Source organism: Maniola jurtina, chromosome 1 (assembly GCF_905333055.1).
Source record: "Maniola jurtina chromosome 1, ilManJurt1.1, whole genome shotgun sequence".
NCBI classification, from domain to species: domain Eukaryota; kingdom Metazoa; phylum Arthropoda; class Insecta; order Lepidoptera; family Nymphalidae; genus Maniola; species Maniola jurtina.
This window is the reverse complement of record NC_060029.1, coordinates 8,416,347-8,440,081: the sequence shown is the minus strand read 5'-3', so window position 1 is coordinate 8,440,081 and position 23,735 is coordinate 8,416,347. Positions and strand designations below refer to the sequence as shown.

General features: G+C 37.1%; 1 protein-coding gene across 6 annotated transcripts in view; it reads left to right on the top strand.

Moving 5' to 3' along the window:
* Positions 1 to 23,735, top strand: part of LOC123869245 (tensin-1) — a 139,279-nt gene that overhangs the window by 101,745 nt on the left and 13,799 nt on the right. For 5 of the 6 annotated variants that reach the window (XM_045912091.1, XM_045912103.1, XM_045912099.1 and 2 more), the window contains 7 exons: positions 8,569 to 8,625; positions 9,740 to 9,907; positions 10,959 to 11,146; positions 11,641 to 11,790; positions 13,039 to 13,202; positions 13,810 to 14,028; positions 14,614 to 14,793. In XM_045912091.1, the coding sequence (XP_045768047.1) occupies positions 8,569 to 8,625; positions 9,740 to 9,907; positions 10,959 to 11,146; positions 11,641 to 11,790; positions 13,039 to 13,202; positions 13,810 to 14,028; positions 14,614 to 14,793 (1,126 nt within the window). Of the gene's footprint in view, positions 1 to 6,415; positions 6,624 to 8,568; positions 8,626 to 9,739; positions 9,908 to 10,958; positions 11,147 to 11,640; positions 11,791 to 13,038; positions 13,203 to 13,809; positions 14,029 to 14,613; positions 14,794 to 23,735 lie in introns of those variants that run through there. The other variant, XM_045912123.1, reaches the window with a different exon arrangement.

Here is a 23,735-nt window from a genome sequence, read left to right as displayed (position 1 = left end):
TAGCCTTCGCCAACAATATCACCGAAGAGAAATTATTAACCATGTTACCAGGGCGCAACGGCCCGAATACTGCTATTCACCTCGAACGCATCCAAAACGGACCAGCAGCACCCAGGCACACTGGGAGGTTACCTGGCTGACGCAACCTACTCAATAAGCTATTCCAACTGCCTTTCAATTAAATTGTTTTTTAGATAACTGCTTCATAATGTACTAACTTCTCTTTCATCATCTCCAATTGGTTTATTTGATATTATTATTAAAGTCTAACGTTATCACAAGATGAAAAGTATTCGCTAACTTTATTTGTCTACCAATCAATTATATAAAGAAAAGAGTTAAAATGTGTAAGTTTGGATGTAGGGGTAATCTCTGGAACTAATGATCCAATTCAGATTTTTTTTCACTTATAATACTTAGCTATACTTTATCGCCGAGTACTATGGCCTATAAATTATAACACGCACATACATTTACATTTCCTCATTTTTTAAGTTCTCTGGTCTAGAAACACAAGACAATAAGTGTTGCTATTCATATTGGTTCGTGCCTAAAATGCTATTGTAAAAAGTAATGTTAAAAAGACATATAAAGTCTTGATTGGTTTGAAGCTTTTCAAAATTAATTTGACTATTCGATATGGATTGATGGAATGGTGTGATTAAAACAAATTGCCTGCGGCTATAACTGGGCATCAAAGACACCGCGGAGTCTGGTTTGAGTCGAGATGGCTGATTGAGTTGAGGCAAATCGCGAACCTTCTCACGATAGTAGATGTGATACGACAATGCCTCGGGCACGATACTTGTTACTCCGTTTCTGAGAACTCTCACCTAAAATATTAGGACTATTTTGTAATGTGTGTGCCATTACGTTTGATAAAGTATTCCGGAACTAAATATGGAGTATTATCTCAGTCTGAATGTCTACTGCCTACCGAAGATTATGTTTTTACTAGCGAACCACCCCAGCTTCGTACGGACAGCACTTACGCATTCTCAACAACTTTCAGATGGAACAATGTTTTCCAATTTAATTATTCACAATTATCATTATACCGGCAGCTTATTTACGCGAAATGTTCTAATATTATAGCCCGTAACCTTCTTAGATAATATCTCCTTCTTTTGGTGCAAACCATTTGAAAATCCGTACTATAGTTTCTGAGATTAGCCCGATTTTTAGCCCTGATTTAGCCAATTTTGATGTTTGATACAGTAGATGGCTTGCATTCCGGGAATTTTGTGTCCTGGAAAATTAAAGTGCTCCAAGGGTTACTTAAAAAACATTAATCCACGCAGACGAAGTTACAAGCATCATTTAGTTGTCTATATACCTAATATGTATACTAAAGAGAACCAGAGTCCAGACGAAGTTCGAATCAGCTGTTGTGTGTGTGATCGATTGATTGCGGCAAAGTGTTGCGGGGTTCAAAACATAATGAACTTCGAGAGTTTTTTCATCTCTAAAAAGTTGTCAAGATTTTTGTGAATTATATTTTGGGGAGTGTGTTAAACATAACTGGGTATATTTATTAAAATATACTTCGTTTTTCCGAGGTATACAAGCTGGGTTCATTGTCTATCTATCTGTCTTTCTGCTGACTTTTCACGGCCCATCTGTTTAACCGATTTGATGAAATTTCTTATATAGAGATTTTATATTTGGACCAGCCCCCAGGGACGAATATATGCTACTTCTTTCCGGAAAATTAAAAAGTTTCCACGGAATTTTTGAAAAGCCTAAATCCACGCAGATGACGTCACGGGCGTCTTCTAATAAGTAGTAAACAAAGAAGAATTTCAAACTAGTCTATTTTATAAAAACAAGAAGAAAGAAAGAAAAGTGTTTATTTGGTGCCACAGAAAGTACAGATAAAATATTATAATAATAATTGCTCGAAATAAGATGCGTAGTGTGTGGTACCAAAATGGACTCCACTCAGCATTTGCTGCACCTGCAAAAATACTCAAATGCTTCCAATTGGAAGCCCGAGCCTCCACCGAGCGTCTCGATGAAAACCGTTTTAGCAGCTGAAAAGAAGCGATTGCTCAGATAATAAAACCCGAGACTGGAGCATAGGTATGCTTCCTATTTTCATAAGAAATACCAGGTATAGAGACTCGGAAATGAAGAAAATATGGTGTCTATGAAAGCCTTCCTTCATTTGATCGATATTTGCACTAATATTTGTCCAGTCTAATGTAATGTAGCTAAACCTGGTAATACTATTGTGGAAACGTGATTGGCGCGCACGAGCTGGCCCTTCTCGTCACGGTCGAGACAAGTGTCGTGATAGATTACTAGTAGATCTAGAGTAATTATTTTACATAGCACTCTCTTATCGATAGATACACTTATTTACATAATGTCATAAACATACATAAGTTTGTTATATACAAAATATGTATAATAGTTGCAAACACAGTTAGTTAGTTTTGAATGTATTATAACAACTAGGTACAATAAAATATGTTAGTTGCATCACACGCTGACTAAACTAGCGTAATAATATGGTGTATTTAATACAGGCACATTTTCTTACGGGCAGCAACGTGATTCAGGGTTATATTTTTGTAGAGGGTAATAGCCGCTCACCTACAAGCTCCCTTCATGCACGGTGCGTTTGTTTACGGAAGCGCATAGCTTTGTCCGCGATGCGCGTCGCGGCGGGCGGCCGCAACTGTCCTCATAATACCCACTACGAGTACTCTACGTCTCTGCCGAAATTATGAATGAACTGTAGTAGAAATTATTGCGTAACGTATTTTTATGGCTTTGCAGTTGTTTTCTTTGCATAATATTGTTATTGAAGTTGCTTATGATTTCTAGGATTCTGGAGATATCCAGAGAGAAAAAAGGAACCCTTTATAGGATCACTTCTGTATGACTGTCTGTCTGAAGGGAATCAAAACCTATAGGGCAATTCCCGTTGACCTAGAATCATGAAATCCGTATGTAAAAGGAAAAATCCGAAAACCGTGAATTTGTGGTTACATCACAAAAATCCCCTATTGGTATGCCTTTGTATATTTTTGTTTTTAAATTAATTAAATAGATAAAGTAGTACTTACCTCTTGCGATATTTGCTTTGTAAATATCTTAAACTATTTACTGTTGACTGTACTATTGGACTTTTTGTTGACTATCATTTTTCAAAAGAGAAAGATATTATTCTAGTATATTTAGACCTAGATTACCTATTATATACCTTAATAACCTATTCAGGAATTCTTCAACGAGTCATAATTATGAATATCAAGTAAACTGAAGGTAATATATTTTAAAAGAAATAATATACTGTATACGTTCAAGTTAATCAGACCGGTATGATTAATGAATAAAATAATACAGAAATCGGAGGCAAGAATGTATTCTTGGCTTTGTTCCAACTTGATTCGATTCGTTAGAATATTACCAGCTTTCGTACTTGAATCTTAATTCTTAATGCGTTATTTCACTCGACAAAGACTCATTTTGAAACGAATTTATTCCATTTTTTGGAGTCCTGCAAATCCACTAGAAAATGTATAGGTACACCGTCTCTAAACTCTAAATGATTATAAATGAGCATGGTGTCCAAGACACTGGTGCTATTGCCTCTCTGAATTGCCAGGATAAGCCATTGGGCTAAATAAGCGCTAGGCACTTGGGTCACTGTAGCGTGGGCTAACTTCTGAGACACAACTGCAGTAACAAAGTGTTTCTTTTCTGATGGCCATGTCCCCAGATTTATATGGTTTTACCATGCGAGTACCATCTGGTCTTTTGCCATCAACCCTCTGACTCAGACTGAAGGGTTCCTATTGTGCAGGGCTGGACGCAGAGGCTAGAACGTGACAGACTAGGTATATTCTGCAAAAAGATAAATTAAGCTCTCGTTCTACGAAAAAGCGGACTTGTGTTTGTTATCGTTATTATACTACCTACTTATAAGTATAAAAGATTCAATGAAAATCTTTATATCTCATAATATCTCGGTGATGTGTTGTCCTAGTTTGAAAATGCTTGCGTCAAACTAGTTCCTCGAGGAGATCTAGTGCTAAAAGTCATGCTAAAAGCTAATTAATTAGCCGTGTACTATCAGCAGATCTAAGCTATGATCCTATGCATCCACGAGATGCGCGTTGCCTAGTAACGCGACGGCGTCGGAGCGGCGAGCGCCGAGACGCTGGGGTGCCAGTGCCTCTCGCAGCGTCGAGCGATGTCTACCGAACTATAAACCACCCTGTATAAATATCCTATTAAAAACTTAAATTACGTGCGTGAAATTTTCCAGACGTATAGTGCAGTGTTCAAAATGTGACTCTATAAATAGAATTTAAGTTTCATTTTAAAAGTGTAGGTGTTTGGTGATAAGGATGTGTGTGTACGGTAAATTGTAACACGTAACCAAGTGTAAAAGTTAAACTTACATGTGAAATTATAATAAAATAATAATCCCAAAAAATTCATTGAGATATCAGCCTATCTATCTAATAAAAAATGTTTTCAGAAAATTAATTAATTATACCTAATGGTTTAAAACATCTAAACTCTAAACTATGCTTATGTCGCACAATCTTGTTATCGTATCGAGATATAGAAGTACAAACTCTAGAATTACATTATTCGAGATAAGATATGGAAACATTTAATGGGTCTGTATTGTAATTGAATAATCAGAGATTTAGAACAAAAATACCCAACGTATCATATCAATTGTTTTAAGAAATAGAGACTCAATCTTGAATTTTTTTTACAGTTTTCGAATTATCTTCGAGGTACACCTCGTGCTACATTGCGCAAAGTGAAAATGTGCACCTATATTTACGATCCATGTCACAATTTATTTGTACTTTTTTTTCCTATTGGAGAAGGACACAAAGACGTGTCTAACAATACACCGCACTCTCTTTTCTATGTTAGGGTGATGCCCGGAAAACATTTTCTGAGGCTGAATGGTTTTTACCATCATAGCTTCTGGTTTTATATTATAGGAAATACCTACATCTACTCTTGTTATTATGATAAAACAAGGAAAGGCAATCTCTATGCATTCTATGATTCTATGCAGTGACGCAAGGGCGTCAGCATTCATACATCTGTAGGAAACAAAAAATAAACAAAAAAGCTGTAATCAAAATAAAAGGGCGAAGATTGTCGACAGTCGGTGACCGTTCACTCCTTACATGTGACGGTCTTTTATTTAGATGAGACGCACCCCCGAGGTTATTCACCCCCTTACATTCGGCACGCGTTTGGGAAGGTCAGGGTTATGGCGGGGGCTAAAATTAACTTGTACTATTAGTATTTTATGACATGCAATTAAATAACACTTGCTTTATCGGTGAAGAAAAACATCGTGAGGAATCTTGCATGGCCTGAGAGTTCTCCATAATGTTCTCAAAGGTGTGTGAAATCTACCGATTCGTAGTGGGCCAGCGTGGTGGACTATTGTTTAAACCCTTCTCATTCTGAGAGGTGACCTGTGCTCAGTAGAGGGGTAGAGGGCCGGTGGGCGGTGATGGGTTGATCATAATCGTGATCATTTTATGGCATACTATTGAAACATTTCATTTGTTTTAAAATATTCCATAGTCATTGAGGTTAGTCCCCATACTAAATTTTAGAAAATAACAATTTTTCGGCATAATAAGTGGGATCATGTAAATTAACCAGTTGTACCAAAAACAATTGAAAATCAATGACAAAAATTAATAGTTTTGATGAAAAATTCGTATTAATCATTACAAAAAATTCACAGTAAAAGAAATAAGTTGTGGAAGCATAAATCATCTGTTTGTTCTTCAGAATTATGTAGCCTGTTATGTCACTACGGACAATTTGTCACAGAGCAATGCAATCCATGTCACGTTTGGGATTCCGCAATGCAGGAGCGCATGCCCCCGAGGCGCCAGGCGGCCGCCTGAATGCGTACAGGCTACAGCCACAGCATCCACCGCTTTACCGCGCTGCCATTACACCTCCTTTTTGTCCTTTACATTCAAGCGCTTTAGCAGCGCTCAATTTACAACGGCGCCATAGTACACACTTATGAATATCCGGCTGTAAAGAGCTTTTGACTGCACCGCTTTTATTTGCACAGGAAACTGTAGCGGAATACATTGTGTTCCTGCAGAAAGAGAAACTTTGTTTTAACGTTAACTTAAATAATGTTTTTTAATTATTTATTACTCAAAACTTTTTTAAATAATAATAAAACAAGTGCGTTCATAAGTTTAGCCTTTAAAAAAATTGATCTTATATCATTTTAGGGCATTTAGGATAAATAGTTTATACTTTATACCATATCAATCTGTAGTTTTGGACCCCACAGATATACTTACTCGTAGGTCTATTTAATTTCATGTTCAAAAATATGAATTTAATTCCTGTTGTACACTTTAGTGTCTTCAGAAAAAGAACTTACTAACAACGGTAGTCATGTTTCAAAACAGTAACAAATTAAAAGTGAGTAAAGTGAGGTGAGGATGCGACCTAAAGTGACAGCGAGTGGTCGGGAGACGGAGGCTGCAAGGGCTCTACATCGTCTTGCCTTTGCGCTTTGGCGTGCGGCGTTTTTCCTCCAGCGTGGGCCGAGGCGCGCGGGGAGAGCTGCTAAACAAGAAAAGAAGGCAATGGTGCGTGTGAGGTGCCAATGGTCAAAAATAAATTATTTCTTAGTAATTATTAAATAGAGAGTCTTCCAAAATTCGTAAAATCTGCATTCGATGTAAGTTATAAGTTCGCTACCCATTTTAAATAATCGATTTAACTAAAAAAGTACGTTAAATTACGTCAAATGTTATGGCGTCAGATCTGTGAATTTCATACAAGCTCCCTTATTAAGCGAGCGTTTTGACGATTGATAAAAGTCGCTGATTTGACTAATAGTCATCATCCCTATTGCTAAGTTACTTGCTTAGTTTGCCGGCTCAGTGAGTCAGACTTCGGAAAAAGGAGAGAAAAGCTTTTACAACAGAAGTACGTTACCACTCGTTCCATAAATCCTGCCAATCTCGCCAATCTGCTCTTTCGTGGGCTTGTACGTTTTAATCAATGTTGAAATAGGACAATAACACGGTGTTTTCCTACTAGACTCTCAAATCCCCAAGTCTATACCTTTCTCTAACTACTTTTTTCGTTTTATCTTATTACCATACTAGTTATGTCTAGGGTACGCTGTTAATCACGTTTGATTATGGAAATCAACTTCATTTCATCTTTATACAAAAACTTCGATGAAGTTTTAATCTATGTTAGCTTCTACCGCCTATGGTGATTTCCAATGTCGATGAGATCTTCAGTTATGATTGATGTGGAAGGTCTAATGGGAATAAAAAGTGTAAATGGCGGCTGCGCGATGCGGCTCGACGCTCGGAGCTATGATCTGCTCAATGATTAGATAACACCAATTGGATTGTCCACCGCTATGCGTATCAGATTTAACTGTTACTTGCTTTTCATAATTTATATCTCTATAAAGTTAGCGTTGGATCGAATCGAGATAAGCGGATATAGGAACGCTTAAAAATTATCTGTTTTGACCAGAAAATAAATCCAGGATGCAAAATTACGATAATTTTACGTTTTCCTATTATGTAGTTCGGTTTATGTATGCAAATTGTTTTATATCGTACATACCAGCAGTATTTAAAATTTTGTGAGGTAGTCTATATCTGATTCCGAGGTAGAATTATAATTAAAATCGTCGTAATAAAATCGCCGCTCCCTTAAACTGTGCTTTGAGTATTATTTATAAGTCCTTCTTATCAAGCCTTAGGTACTTAAGTAGGTTTAATTAGATGGGTACCTACTTTCCATTTTGCACAAAGATGCAAACTCAACTACCCAAATTGATATAATTTTTGGATTTTTTAGAATAGCGGTAAGAATAAATTTAACTGTTCTTAGAATCTCGTGGTGACGTCGGGCGGCGCGTTAAGTAATGATAATGCAGCTAACGTCAATTAGCGCGGGAACCCTCAGTAAAAGCTGCAGTAATCACTTAGCCACGCCTTGCCCCCAGCGATCATTTATCAACCATATTGGACAAGACATTAAGATAACATCAACCTTCAGCCACTTGGAAACTAAAAAAAATTACATCAAAGTAACAAAAAGTTTACTTAACCTAATACATAGTATTATTATTTAGACATACTCCTAGCCATATTTAGTCCATTAAATAAGCAAATTATTATGAAGTCGTAATGTGGATTGTAAACTAAATTAGGTCTTCCCCATTTCCATGCATTAGCGATTCCTTCGCGGTCAATAAATTTTTAGTGGCCTCGCCTTGGTCGAAAATTTTATTGCCATCGCAGTTTAGGGGAATTAATTTGGTCGTATGGCCAATTCTCGGGTCCTCCGTAATTTGGTACGCCGCAATTTAAAACGATAGAGCTTCTCATTAAATTCCTGTAAAGCTTTTAATTGTTCTCATTTTATTGTAGAAAAGATATTATAAATCCAATGTATTTCGGTTGAGAAGATGTTCCACTCAGTTTGTTTTAACAAGGCGAAATATGCCGGCGAAGGATTTCTAATTGAAATTATTCTCATGAATTTTTTGTATTGTTTCAGACTCGAGCAGTCAGCGCCCCGGCGACATCTGCTACGCCTTCTTTCGCGAGAGAATATGTAAGTACTTATATACAACAGATCGTTTCTTTCTTTTAACTTTTCATGAACTATTTGTACGCGGTGCTGGTATTTTATGAAAGGCATATTTAATAAATTGTTATACAAGGTTGTTTTTATAAGCACTTAACTTTCGAATGTCGGACATCAGCAAATTCATATCGTTTTCCTGTAACTTTACTATACTTACTTATAAATCTAGCTATCTTGAGCGAAATAAGCGGATTAGCTGTGTGATAAAGTTGTGAACGCATTGCGTTTGCCCTGCACCGCCCACGCACTGTTTGTGTCACTTTCACAGAGTTATGTCGCGCCTACGACTCTGTATTTGATCTCACATAAACATACTTGAGTTAATCAGGGCTTTTCACAGTTAACCGCTTTACCAGAGTGAAATAGCTTTATCTTTCAAATAGGAACCTCATAGGTACTCATTCGGGCACTCGTAAATTGTTATTATTGCGCGTTTTAATTCCTAAAACGCGCGTTGGAGTCTGGAAATCGGGTGGTTTTCAAAAAATTCATTGACACGAGTTTTATACAAAACAGAAACAACCATTAATGTGGTCATTAATTTTATTTAACTGCTTTAACGATCGTAAAGGATAATATAATATGCTGAAACGGGGAAGGATATTGGTTGGACCAGCTATATTAGTTCGGAACTTAAAAACATTTTAGAGTGCCAAGTTTTCTTTATAACGCGATTAAAGATTTTGGTTGATGGTTATATAGCTAGATAGCACAAGTTTAAGAATAACGTTTTACGTTCATCCCACGTCCACATCCAACCTTTTACTGTCGAACTTGTGAGATTTATTCTTGTTATTTATCGGCAGTATAGGTACCTACCTATCTTGTTGCACTCAAAAGGTCATGTTTTCATTCAACTTTTCATCGTTTATTGATCATTAATTCATTACTCATGAATCATGACATGTGTCGTTAATATATACCTATTTTTATCGTTTTATTCATCCTTTTCTTTTTCCTTCTTATGAAGTTAAGCATACTACATACCTGCTTAATTTTTTCGTATAAAATTTATAACACTTGGATCATAAAAAAGTATTTCAATATGAAGTCGCAGTAACTCTATATGCATAATTTTCAGGGAGGAGTGCGATCAGTGAGCTACCCTGGACCAGGAGGCCCCAGCTCGCGTTTAGACCTGTGCTATGTGGCGGAGCGTATGCTGGCACTACATCTACCAGAGAGAGACGCGCACGCGGAGGCACAAGCTGCTCACATGCTGAACAATAAACATGGAGAACATTACATGGTACAAACCAGTATTATTTTTTCGAAAACCCATTTTTTTTTTCGTTTGAAGACAAGTTTGTCCTTGAACATTATCTCACCTGGTAAGTAATGATGCAGACTAAGATTGCAGTGGACTAACCTGGATGTTAGTAAAAAATTATAAATTCTCAAACTGACCCCACGAATCCAACTCGGGGCCTCGCACTTTCAGTACTAATACCAGGGATGTCGTCATAAATCATCTTTTCCTCTTGTATATGTACCTATGTAGATCTTGTTTTATCTCCACTATTTCACTATACAAACATAAAATTAATATGGGACGTACGTACTTGTCTACGTATTTGTCTTAACCTATGTATTTTTATTTAATGAGAAAAAAATTAACAACTTACATCGCACCAGCAACGCACCAACGAGATGTACCTATACCTACTATAAAACGCAAAATAGATGTCTTTGCAATTGGTGCCAGTTGCAACCACATCCTAATTCTGTACACGTTTCATCATCATAGACCAACTGACCCTATAAAATTGCTATTCCTGGAGTCATCATTTGAGCTGTTTGAAAATGACGCTTGTTTTTACGACCACTATGTTCGTGTACCAACAGCTGTGCTTCACTTATCCACAACAAAGACGTTGCAAATTGCACCAGTCTAGAAGAATCTAGATTGGTGATATCTAGGAAGAATGATAATGTTATGTTTACTACGGTTGCATTTTGTGACAGTTACCTATTGCTGCTTACAGTGATAGATATTTGCGCCTTTATTGGAGGTCAGAAAGAAGATTTAGTGCGCAAGATAAACTATATCTTTCTCACTCTCCGCCCCGTATCTCATCTGGGGGCCGTGACTCGCGATCCCTTTTCATTAATAATATTTAACATAATGGTAGTTTTCCTCGGATAATAATGCGGTGGATTTCCAAATCCTACTACATACACTTGCCTAAGAGAACGAGATTTCAACTCTAAGGTTCATGTGTGTGATAATCAAAGTCACCCATCTATCCAGGGACTGACTTGGCTCAACGTTCATGTTTTGTCTTTAATTCTCATTCTAGGTGTTTGAAGTGAGTGGAGGTGACGGTAGTAGTGATGAACGTGCAGCGAGGAACGTGTTTGGGCGCGCAAGATGCCTGGGCTGGCCTGGCGACCTGGCCCCGCCGCTCGAGCGACTCTGTGCTGCGTGCAAACACATCGAGAGCTGGCTCGCGGCTCACCCCAAGAATGTTGCCATACTTTTAGCATGGTAAGTGAAACATTTCATGTGCATGTGAAAGAACAAAAAAGGAGAGGAAACCGAAGGTAAAGTGGATGGATTGCGTGAAAGAGGATATGCCCTATCTAAATGGGGTGAATAATTATGTTAGCGGATGACAAGCGAGTGGAAGAAGATGACATATTTTAAAGAAGAAGTGAAACATCTCATCTGTAAAACTAGATATGGCTAAAACCAGACTACTCTACTCTTTTAAAATACCGTCACAAAATGCATCATATAATTTGCATCATGCATGTTTATAATTTGGAATCAACACAACTTTTAATTCGATACATTTCCAATGATGAAGGTATTTTATGACGTCATGACAAGTCCAATAAGGCAGATAAAGCAGCTACAACCAACGTCATTTATAGTCAAAACTAATTTAAACTAAACTGGACTGGACCGAACCGGATAAGAGTTTTGACTGTAACATATTAAGTTTTTAACAATAAACTATTTTTTTCTTATTTTCCCAGGGGTAATCGGGAAAGGCTAGGAGTGCTGGTAGCGGCGTACATGCACTACTCGGCGATATGCGGCGCTCCCGAGCACGCACTGGATCGATACGCGATGAGACGATACCTCGACGACCGGGTTCCCATGTTTCAGTTGCCTTCCAACAAACGGTATTATTAACATATCTTCAGCAGTTAGGTATAGTTACCGCGACCCAGGGTATTAAAATTTTGGGGAAAAAAGATTTTTCAGGGTAGGCACCGTGTGAACATAAATAGTGAAGATCGAAAAAATGTGGCTTACTCCGTCGAGTGATATCTCATTAAATAGGTATTTTAAAATAGGTTCTTCTGCCGCGTCGTGCAGCGCAGCGCAAATGCGTTTGGACAGCTTTCGAAAAAAAACCATCATTTAAGAGATAGTCATTTTTTTACGATACCGTGCGTTTTGCATGCTGACAACAAATATAAGTATCTAATGCAAGAATTCGCATAAATTTATTTATAGTGTACCATGTAATTTTATCGCAACGAGTTATTCAATTAAAAATACTTTATAGTAGTTAAAGATCCTTTAAAGTTTAAGTGTAAAAAGTCCTAAGCCACCTCTAGCTAATCAGTATTCTAGTCTCTACATCTCAGGCCCTCCTAATGAGGTGACGGGACCAACATGACTTATATGTCATAATGTGGAATATATGCCCTTCTGCGCTCGCAAATATTCCCAACATGGTTCTGATACTTATTTCCACAATATTGAAATACACACGGACTGGTTGCCCTTTGTGTACTTTATTTATTGTCATCCAGTTATGAACAGACTAGGAAGGTTTATACAAAAACTTTACCATGAAAGCATGTGTAACCATAGTGTAACGGTGTAAAAGAAATATTACCTACTTGTGTGTGGAAAATCTCTCTATGTAACACGTGAAAATAGATAAAAATGATATAAAATGGAATAGATGCATAATAGATGGTGATACATTGCGTATACTTATTCTTTGGACTATTCATAAATCCAAACTTTTTGAAAAGCCCAAATCACGCTTCAAGATTCAGGATTTGACTAGGTTTTAGAAATCCTTTATTAGAATTCGAGCACGCGCACTTCACACTTTTCGGAATTAAGTATACGCGTTTTAAGCGATTAAAAAATATCACTTGCTTTAGTGGTGAAGAAAAACATCACGATTTGAAGAAATCTGCATGTCTGAGAGTTCTTCATAATATTCTCAAAGGTATGTGAAGAGTACCAATAACTTGGCCAACGTGGTGGACTTTGGCCAAACCCCTTTTTCATTCTGGAAGGAGATCCGTGCTTGCTTGTGGGCCTGATGATTGAAGGCTGTAAAAAATTCTGATCTGTGGTCAAACAAGTTTCTAGTCTCAGTTGAATGATAATTTCTTTGGTTGCAGATATATCGACACCTTTGCCGGATTACTAGCAGGTCAGATAAGAGTGAACGCAGCGCCTCTACACCTCACACACGTGAGCGTGGCCGGCTCGCTGGCTGCTCCTACGGCGCCCACCATCGCCTTCCTCAAGATCTACGAGAATTACACTTGCGTTTATACGTCGGGTAAGCTTTACTCAAACTTCACCGTCACCGTCGACTTCCTCTAAGTCTGTGATTTTCCGGGATAAAATGTATCCTATATTAGTTTCTGGGATGCAAGGTATCTTTGTATCCATAAAGATCGTTTATACGGATGTGTTTTTAAGGATTCTATGGGAACTCTTGGATTTTTCGGGATAAATCCTGGTATCCTATGAGCGTCCCTGGAATGTAAGCTCGGTACATCAAAATCGGTTAAATAGATGGGCCGTGAAAAGCTAGCGGACAGACAGACACATTTTCGCATTTATAATATTAGTTAGATTAACCTTACCTATGCATTACCTCTGATAATTTGAATTGCATACCATTTAATACTGTATCACTCGAGGTCATGAGAACCATATAGTAACTGGAGTTCGAACCATATTGCACATAGGCCGGGTTAACCAATACAAAAGACCATTTTATAGTTATTGACTTAAAAGTGAATAATAAGTTGTTCAGTAGACGGCAAATAATATAAATAAACAAATAATGATTGAATGGGTTTAAGCTACTATGATTCTCGTACACTCTTCTCACTATTAAATTGAAGCATGTTATCAATTCGATAGAATATTTTATTCAGGTCTATACATGGTGAACGGCGGTGGCTGGACGGTGGGAGTCGGTCGGCTGGCACTGCGCGGCGACGTCCTAGTGCGCGCGTACCGGCGCCCGGCGCACGCGCATCCTCATGCGCACACACCGCAACGACACCTCGTATTCGCCTGTCAGTTCCACACCTGCGCCGTCGCGGATCACACCCTCTCCTTCACTAAGCAGCAGCTTGACCACGCTGTGCATGGTAATTTCTTCACTTTAGAACTAAAGCACACACTTTACTATAATTCTTGTTTACTGTCCAGAAGTTCATAATTTGTATGATATTGTTCAATGGTTCATAGATACAAGCGTAGGCTGTCTGCTTGTGTGTATTTTAACTTACAGTTTCAACTAGTTAAATTGTTAACTGTGGATAAAAGGGAGGATTGAATCTCTCTACACACCAACTAGGATTATACGAACATTGTGCTATATTTCATATTAAGTATATCGTTCACGTTCACGGCAATGCCTGCACTAATCTATACAAGTAATATCTTCTGTCTATCATGTTTATATGAATAGTTTTAGTAAATAGTAAAGTTTTCCATGATTTACTCAATTTTACATCACAAAATATCACATCATTTCACTGTAATTTATAAATAAAGCTTCTAAACTAGTACGCTATGTACTAATTAACATTATGATACTACAAAGATCTCATTGCTTAGCCTAATTGCAACTTCGTCCCGCGCATTAGCTATTACTGTACTGATGTACAAAGTTCTCAACAAGCTACAATCAGTACCATTGTCTATGTTTCTGAACATACATTTCGGTTTAGATCCATCATTTCCGAGCGACGGGGCAGTAGAGCTAGTGTTCGCTCGGGGAGAGGGCTCTGGCGGCGCCGCGCCCGCACCGACGCCCGCAGCGCCGTTACGCGCCGCGCCCGACGCGCTCGCACGAGCCGACTCGCTTGAGCACCTCCGACCGCTCTCCACGCTCACCGATGATGAACCCGGTAAGTTACTTAGCAGTTAAACCGTCGGCCATCATTCTCAAATGATGAACCTGGTAAGTTACTTAGAGCCGTAATTTCCAAGCGACGCTGCTGTGGATATCGTGTTACACGTCGACGCCCGCTGCGCCGTTACACGCCGCGCCCGCCGCACTCGTACGAGCGGAATCGCTCGAGCACCTCCACGCTCACTGATGATGAACCTGTCAAGTTACAGCCTGCCATTTATATGGCTGACAGTTTTAACTAAACACTCGGATTGTTCAATTAAATCTTATTAGGTACTTACCTAAATGAAAACTGAAACTGAACAATTGAACTGACAAAAACTTTACAATTTAATCAAATTATCATTAGATAACAGAACAATTAAAATAGTCGCCATTCAGTATGCTGCAGTGGAATCAGCGTTCACTCGGCCGAGGGCACAGATTTGGCCCCGCCCGTACTGACACCTGTAACGTTGTTATACTTACGTTGCACCCGACGCACTCTCCTGAGCCGACTCGTTCGAACGCCTTCGAATGCGTCAACGCTCTCTGAAGATGAACCTAGTAAGAATATTCTAGAAAAATTAAAAAAACTTACAACTCAAATCTCACTAGAGATGTCGAGCATGACCCTCGACATCTGTAGAAATGCTGCTCAGAACTGTTGTAGTGGACTAAAATCTCCCCCTTAGTTCGCGATAGCTCACAGAGCATAAAAACATGAAATGAAAACGAGCAAAAAATACAACAAGATTAGATGTTAAATCACAATTACGAAACTATGAGCCATACCTACTCAATTGTTTTTACCTGTTCCCGTTATCCTAATTCCTATCCCCTCTATCACCCTGTCCCCATCACCAAAGGTTTACTGGAAGAGAATACCACTAGGTAATAAGTTTGCCTTTTCTATGTTTTTAATGTGCAATAAAGAGTTTAAATCAAACAAAATTTTTAAATCGCACATAAGTTAAAAATATAACTAACACTTGGGCGATGCTACTACTTGATGACAAAACTAATATCCATATAATATAATATTATTCAAAATAATATTTTGTAGCATTTACTATATTTAGGTAGACGGCAGTAAAGTTCCATTTTATTAGTTTCACGTCCGTTATTTGCTGTTTATTTTGGTTGGGGTGCGAGTCGTTGAACGCATGGCATTGCAGGAGCCCATGTGCAAGCAGTTGGTGCGTAATAACTTATTATGTAATATTTATATTATTAGGTAATTGCTTGCTAAGAATACCTACCTACGCTATTAATTTTATTATTAATTGTTGAATTTTTATAAAGAAATAATAAAAAAGAATTGAACATATTTTGTTTATCTAGGCCTTGAAATGTACTAATTTGGGCTCATCATAATTAACTAAGCGATAGTAATAATTAACGGAAAGTAGAAAACAACACTTACCTAAACGGTAAAATAAAACTATTTTATGTACGTAGGTACCTACTATGTAACGTACAGACAAAGGGGAAAGTGGATAAGGTGCTATAGCATTTCTTTGTTTTTTGTAATCGATAAACTCTGAAAGTACCTACTGAACTGATTTTTTTAAATTATTTGGCCATTAGAAAGCTACTTTAACATAAGTAATAATAAGTTACCTAAGTAACATAGGCTATACCTATATTATGTATATACAATATACATATTATATCAAATTCCATCCGAGTAAGTATTTCAGCTAGTAGTTAATAGCTGACTCTCGGGTATTAGTCGATTTTTCATTATCAGCCGAAACACTTCTGATAAGAAAATTGTTATTTCAGTCCAGTACATTGGCTTATTCGATTCTCAAAATATTGTAATCAGAAATAATCTTCAATTCATAAATGAAAAAAAAATATATTTTTAACTACTGGAACTTAAACCGATATGTAAATGTTGTGGCCTACATTCGAATTAGTTAAAAAGCATGGTGGTGACATATCATTAGTAGTTGACAAAGCAGTTAGCGGTGTCGGTGAAGCGGTGTGCCGCTGCAGGTGCAAAGCTATTTTAGTTTGTGTCCGCCCGCCCGACCGCGCCGCCCGCACAGTCTCGCGCGGCCCAACCGACCGGACACGAGTATCCAGACGCTCATTTTATCAGTGCCAGAAGTTTAATAACATCGTTTTTCAATCTAAAAGCAATTCCAACATAAATAAATAATTAAAACGAGAAATTTGACTAAATATAACTAAAATTTTGCCCCAATTACAACCGATTCAAGTTTCTGATAGCTAAAGGTAGAACGGGGGTAAGTAAAACATTAATAACTTGTGCGGAAACGTTGCAGCGTTTGATGTTTGCCAGATACAACATTTGCAGGCGAATCTAATAATGACGAACAGTAAGTAACTGTTATAGAATTATTTCGAACCAATTGTTGGTAGGTACCGAGTTTATTCTCTCAAAAATAAACGAGCGGTCGTAAGAGTTGAAAGACGTAACGAAATTAGTTACGATTGTGTATTTCACTCGGACAATGGCATTAGTAATGGTGAGCGTACTACACCGTGTCAATGTTCAATCAGACCACGAGCCGTTCCGCTGTGACGAAGCTTTAGTAACAGAGGACTTTGTCACTCTGATGCCTCATACAAACGTAGTTGGTTTCTCATACAAACTCGATGTGATTTTGTAGACACGTTCTAGAAACTAATGTTTATGTCTATGGGTTTGCCAGTTTTCCGTAAAAATAACTAGTTTTAAAATAACATGGGTTGAAAGATTTGTATGGAACTTCTTGATAACTTTGAAACTGAATATTTTAACGAAAATCTGGAAAACAAGACTAGATACTAGTTTCTAGCATGTATCTGCAAAATTTCTTCAAGTTGGATTAGTTTGTATTCAAATGAGGGCCAAACTACGTTTGTATGGAGCGCACTACGAATAAACCCCTCTATCGACCACCATAGCGAACCACTGATGAATGACAGGACACCCATCACAGTCGGACCCCAATGGCTCATTCGTCATACAGCACGCTTCAACTTGATTAGAATAGAATCATTATACACCGGGTCAAACCCTTATCTACTGATGATCATATAACTAGAGCATTTCGCCGACTGAAGCGTAGCTGATGTGCATTTCGTGATAGAGCTGAAGACATAAGTGACTATATGGGTTAATTGATTAATTAAATTAAATTCTAACATGGCGGTTCGGTAAAAGCCATCTCACTCGTAAATTGTCCCTAGTAATCCTTTCTATTTGCATAAAATATATCATGTTTTTTTGTAATAAGAGATATAGCGTAAGTAATAAGTATTCTACCATTTTATCAGCGTTTATGCAAAGATAGAGTTTATTCAATAGCCTACAAGCGTCTGCATATTAAGCTGAAGATGGAGGTGCAAACCTGTTTGAAAAATTTTTATCAATCTGTTTTAAGTGGATGGGCGCGAATTTTTGTCGAATTTCTTTAGCTTATATACTTTATTTTTAGGGGCATATTACTTACTTAAACCAAAAAGTACCTATAACTGTATATTATTCTGCACAATCAACGTTCCAAAACAATGGTAGATTTATTAACCACCGCCTTAATTTTGACAATACTAAAGTGCCGGCTTCATTTATTCTGTCTTTTAATTTAACAAGATGAATTCATTATTTATTTAAATGCAAAAACACAAGCAGCTCGTCAATGAAAATAATGATAAATCGTAATTATGTAAGGCTACAACCGGTATTTTACGAACAACCATAAACTGAGTTAATACAAGATTAATAAGACTTGTACTTTTCATTGAAGCTCACCGATATGAACAGTCAATTACTCCGGTGCAATAATAGTGCACGCGTCGGGATGTAAAACGAGTTCATAATATTATCTATTAATCGATAATTACTTATTCACGGCTTCGTCGTTTGCGATTTCAGTGATTGCGAATGAGTAAATTGTGACTTTTTTGTATTCGCGCCTGAAAAATTCCTTTTTCGCATATTTAAAACTATCATTACATAAAGTGTTTTTATTATTTAACTTAAAATCCCAAGTAGTAGTAGGTACCTAAGTTTTTAATGGCACATATGAGTAACTAAAACTTTTTGAAATTACAAACTACAACAAGAAAATCCTGATCTTAGCCATAAAAGCAGTTTTATTTTCTCATTATTTAATTTTCTGGTATTATTTAAGTATTAGGTAAGTATTCGCGCCAGGAAAAAAGAAGCGTTGACTGTATTTAAAAATACAATTAAAGCATTTTTATATGTAGAGATGTTCGATTTATATCTATCCACGTTTTTAAAGTTTAATCTCAAGTCTTATAATGAAAGAAATCTGTAAACTAAAGTGCAGTGGTTCACTACTTACTTGATTGCAACATTTGTGAATCTGGTCTAACGAGTTCAATGATTGATATGAGCAATGACTGTTGTCCTAAATACAGGTAAGCGAAAACAGATAATAATAATAATCTATACTTAAATATTGAAAATAATGTTTGAAAGTAGAGAAAAACTTTGGAGTTCTTGTAAATCGCATTAGAATAAAGAATGTACACAAACTGAATCAAGCAAGCTTTTTGGGTTAGGTAATTAGGCATCATTTAATGCATTTAAAAGTTTATTTGAATTTTTAAAAATAACTATTTCGATGTATTTTTCTAAATTCAATTATTTGTAAACGAGCAACCGCCTCCTGGCTATGCTCAACGAAAATATCAATTTCTTTCTTTTTATTTCCTACCCTGTAGGAATCACGCCTAATTTCTTGTATACGTTATTTAGAGAAACTTTGTGCAAAAATTCGGCTTTCCAGGTACAAAGGTTTGGGGCTTGGGCTGGGTGTTGATGAGTGAGTCAGATATTTTATAAGTATTGATCATTGATTGATAATGAAAAGAAAATAATAATAAGACGTTGTCAAGCCATTTTCCAACTATATTTGCCCTGCCTAAGCAGTTACGAAATGCACATAACTTTTGAAATGACCATGGTATCCATTGCACAAATCGTAAGATGGAAACCATGGAGATATGCTAAAAATGATGCGTTGCCAAAAAAGGACAAAACCAAAACCTGTTACGGACTCGAAGCAACGAAAATAAAGCGATATGGGATAACGAGTAATAAAACAGAGCTTAGAGTTTCGTAGAAACACAAGGTGGAGCGGCTCGATGACATCATTGGGAACCGTCACGAACGCTCGCTCACCTTCGGTCAAAGTAAAGCTGATCGCATACCTGCCGCAAGAGCCGCAAAATGCGTAAGAGGCACACATCATTTTTAGAGGACTGAAAACGCATAATATGTTCGCTCTGCGAAGTCGGCCGCATCATATGGTGACCTCAGCTGAATGCTGGGGCCCTACCGCGGTAGTTCGACAGCTACAACAGGGTAACGATCGCAATCCCTCTGATTGGCCTACTACTAAACTATCTAAAATGCAATGTTGCAATAAGAATACTATTAATTCAGCCAATCACAAACATTGAGATTGTAATTATTATGATTGATGTAGCTTTTCCGGAATTGACCAGCTGATAATATTATCCGGATTTAGGTATTCAGCGCGTCTAATAAGTTGCCAAGTTGTCATTTACGTTGTCAGTACTAAAATGGGTTGGATCTTTATATTTTGTGCCTCTTACGAGTAGTGTGCGTTAAGCTTTACTCCGGCTTTATATCCATTACAATGTATCGCACAGCCTCACACATTATTTTTGCGATGAGTCTAAAGCTGAGGTCAGTTTTAAAATTCTATATAATTTAAGGAAATGCTAAAGGTACCTACCTATTCATTACACATTTGCAGTCCACTGGAGATTTTGCATTTAGAATTTGCATTAAAATCATGTTTTGTCCCCGAAGAAAATTTAAGCACGCGAAATACGAACCACGACTGTTCACAATTGGGAGGGCCCTGATCACTTAGCCACTATTAACCACTTACATTCGGTGTTTTGGCTATTGAGTAGAATGCTACAAAGCATGTTTTGTTACATTTGACCCTAAATTACGTTTGTACTTGGTTTTCCCTACTTACAATAATCGAAACTCGAAAGTGCTATCTAAGTAATGAAAATCTGTTTGAATTATCTGAGTCTCAAGGGGACTAAAAAAGATATATAATTTCTCCCTCTTACCGATCTATGTATGGATTTTCAATGGATTTGTACTTCATTTGGAAAATAAGCTCAGTCAGCATTAAAAGGTTCTGAAATCTATACTAATAAATAAAATTGGAGTGTCTGTCTGTAATTTCGAAATAACTACCTCATATTAAGCTCATATGGTTATTTGAACGATACCATAACTGAATCACACGTTTTTAAAATTTTTGTCTGTCTGTCTGTCTGTCTGTCTGTCTGTCTGTCTGTCTGTCTGTCTGTCTGTCTGTCTGTCTGTCTGTTTGAAAAGGCTAATCTTTGGAACGGCTGAACCGATTTTGACGGGACTTTCACAGGCAAGTAGAGGATTGACCAGGGCGTAAAATAGGCTACTTTTTTAACCGACTTTCAAAAAGGGAGTTGTGTTTTTCTACCTATGTACACCGAAATCTCCGAGATTTCTGAACCGATTTGCGTCATTTCTTTTTTAATCGATAGAGGAACTTTGCGACATTGGTTCATAAAAAATTTGGAGTCCAACTCCTCAATCCTGATGCTGCAGGGGATCTGACCAATCCACGCGGGCGAAGCTGCGGGCATCAGCTAGTTCAGTTTATAAAAGTATAAAAGGGGCCATTGTTATGTATCACATTATCTACAATGTGCCATATTATAATCTAATACATAACAATGTGTCATTATGTAATATCATGTAAGCATGTGGTCCAATAGGTAAAGCTAAAAATCCTCCCACTGTCCGGCGTCTTTAGTGATCCGAATATCTTGGTCACGCTAATTTTCATTAGTTAACGAACAAAGCGTTTCGTAAATTTATTATCACGACCTTTGGCGAGTTCATCATTTATAACAGTAGTCTCATTTTTAACACAGCGGGGTTCTCTTTTTATTAATATTTTTTACATTTGGCTAACTAGGTAGCTATAGCTACATATCTTTAGATCTCACTAAATAGGTTGATTGCTTTAAAAGCAAGTTTCAAAGCACTTTACTCAATGGAACCAGTTATATTTAAGATGAATAATCAATTAATCATTGAGAAACACTTGCATGTTAACAAAATATGCAGTGTGAAAGTATTTACAAATGTAAAAACAAATTACACAAATAAAAGTGTACCTCCTACTCGTACATCGACAGAATTTTGTGTACTTAGTCTTCAACTTATACGTAAGCAAGCACAGGCTACTTCATTAATGATTAATTTCAGCAGTATATATTATACATGCTTAGCTGATATAGATATAAAGCGTATAGAGTACTGAGCGATCTATTTCCGATAATATTTTTACAAAGTTAGGTTTGACATTGCTTATCTATTGAATTATTGCGTCTACTCTAACTTACCTCTGTGAATACATGCATCTAATAATCATGATCAACCCATTTCCGCCCCACTACCGAGTACGGGTCTCCTCTCAGAATGAGAAGGGTTTAGGCCATAGTCTGCCACGCTGGCCCAATGCGGATTGGCAGACTTCACGCACCTTTGAGAAAATCGAGAATTCTCAGGCATGCAGGTCTCAACTAACATCTAACAATGTGGAGTTTTAATTTTGTTTATTAAATTTAAAAACATAATGTTTCCAATTAAAAGTAAATGGCGCACAGAAATTGGCAGGTCGAGCGTTACGCATCCTCTTCCTGCGCCGCCCGACGCGCCGTTCATTTCGTAACAGTAACCACCGTCTAGCTTATTGGTTATTTTTGTTGACATCACAGAAATAACTGCATCTGCCTTAACATCATTTGACGCCGCAAGCCGCAGCAGAGACGTTGATAACTTTATGCTAATTGCGTTATTGACATCTTCACATTTGGTTCAGTTACGCTTATGAAGTGCCAGATACTGATCGCTGCTGATGTTGCAACTTGTTTAGCAGGTATAAATTGGGTTTATTTGGTAAAGGTTGCTTTCTACTGTACCTTTAATAACAGTGAAAGAGCTTTTTAATTTTTCCCTTCTTTGTAGTTAGTCTAAACAACTATATCCCATATTTTATAAGTTTCTATCTATGCTTCAAGCACCATACCTCATATATAATCATGATTCATGACAATCGGTGAATCAGTGATTTACAAAGTAGGTACTCTGTGATCAGTGACAAAGTGGGAACTATAATTTGAGATTTCGCACCTTTAATAGATAATAGATTTCGAGTTTGAGTGATAAAATGACTTTGGATGACCATTTCCATTAGAATTTTAAATATGTAGCTTGTTCATTGACAACCTGGTTAGGTTTCAAAATTGTCTTCGATAACATTTTAGTCTTTAGACATATTATTATCTACTGTCGGTCTATTGTAGTTATTTTCGTTGGATCACCGAATTTTCTTTAGCACCGCACGGCGCGGCGCCAGTCGCCCTGACGTTGAAATCTTTACGCTAATTGCGTTATTGACAAGTTCGGTTCAGTTTCATAATACAAGATGGATAACCCAGTAAACTTTTCTGGGAATCATATGAAACCGTCCATGTATTATGAAACGTTTTAAGATCAATATAGAACATCTAAATATTAAAATTAATATATAGCTTTCATGTCCTAAATGTTGTATCAATACAACAATTACAATTTTAATAGGTATTGCTATATATTATGTATCTTTATATAAATTTTTTATACTTTTACAAAATGTCTACCGCCGGCTTAGACACGCATAGCACATAGTCATTATGTAAATATACGTCATATGACAAAGTTGCTCTTCCTTATTTGCATACAGCATATTTTTATTTACTCTTATGTCAGTTTAAACGTACTTGTACTTTACTACGTTTATGTATTTGTTTTGACAAAATTCCCGTGGTTCTTCATCTAATATTAATATGTTCGTATACCTACCATCTTAGTGCTGAAATAGATTGATT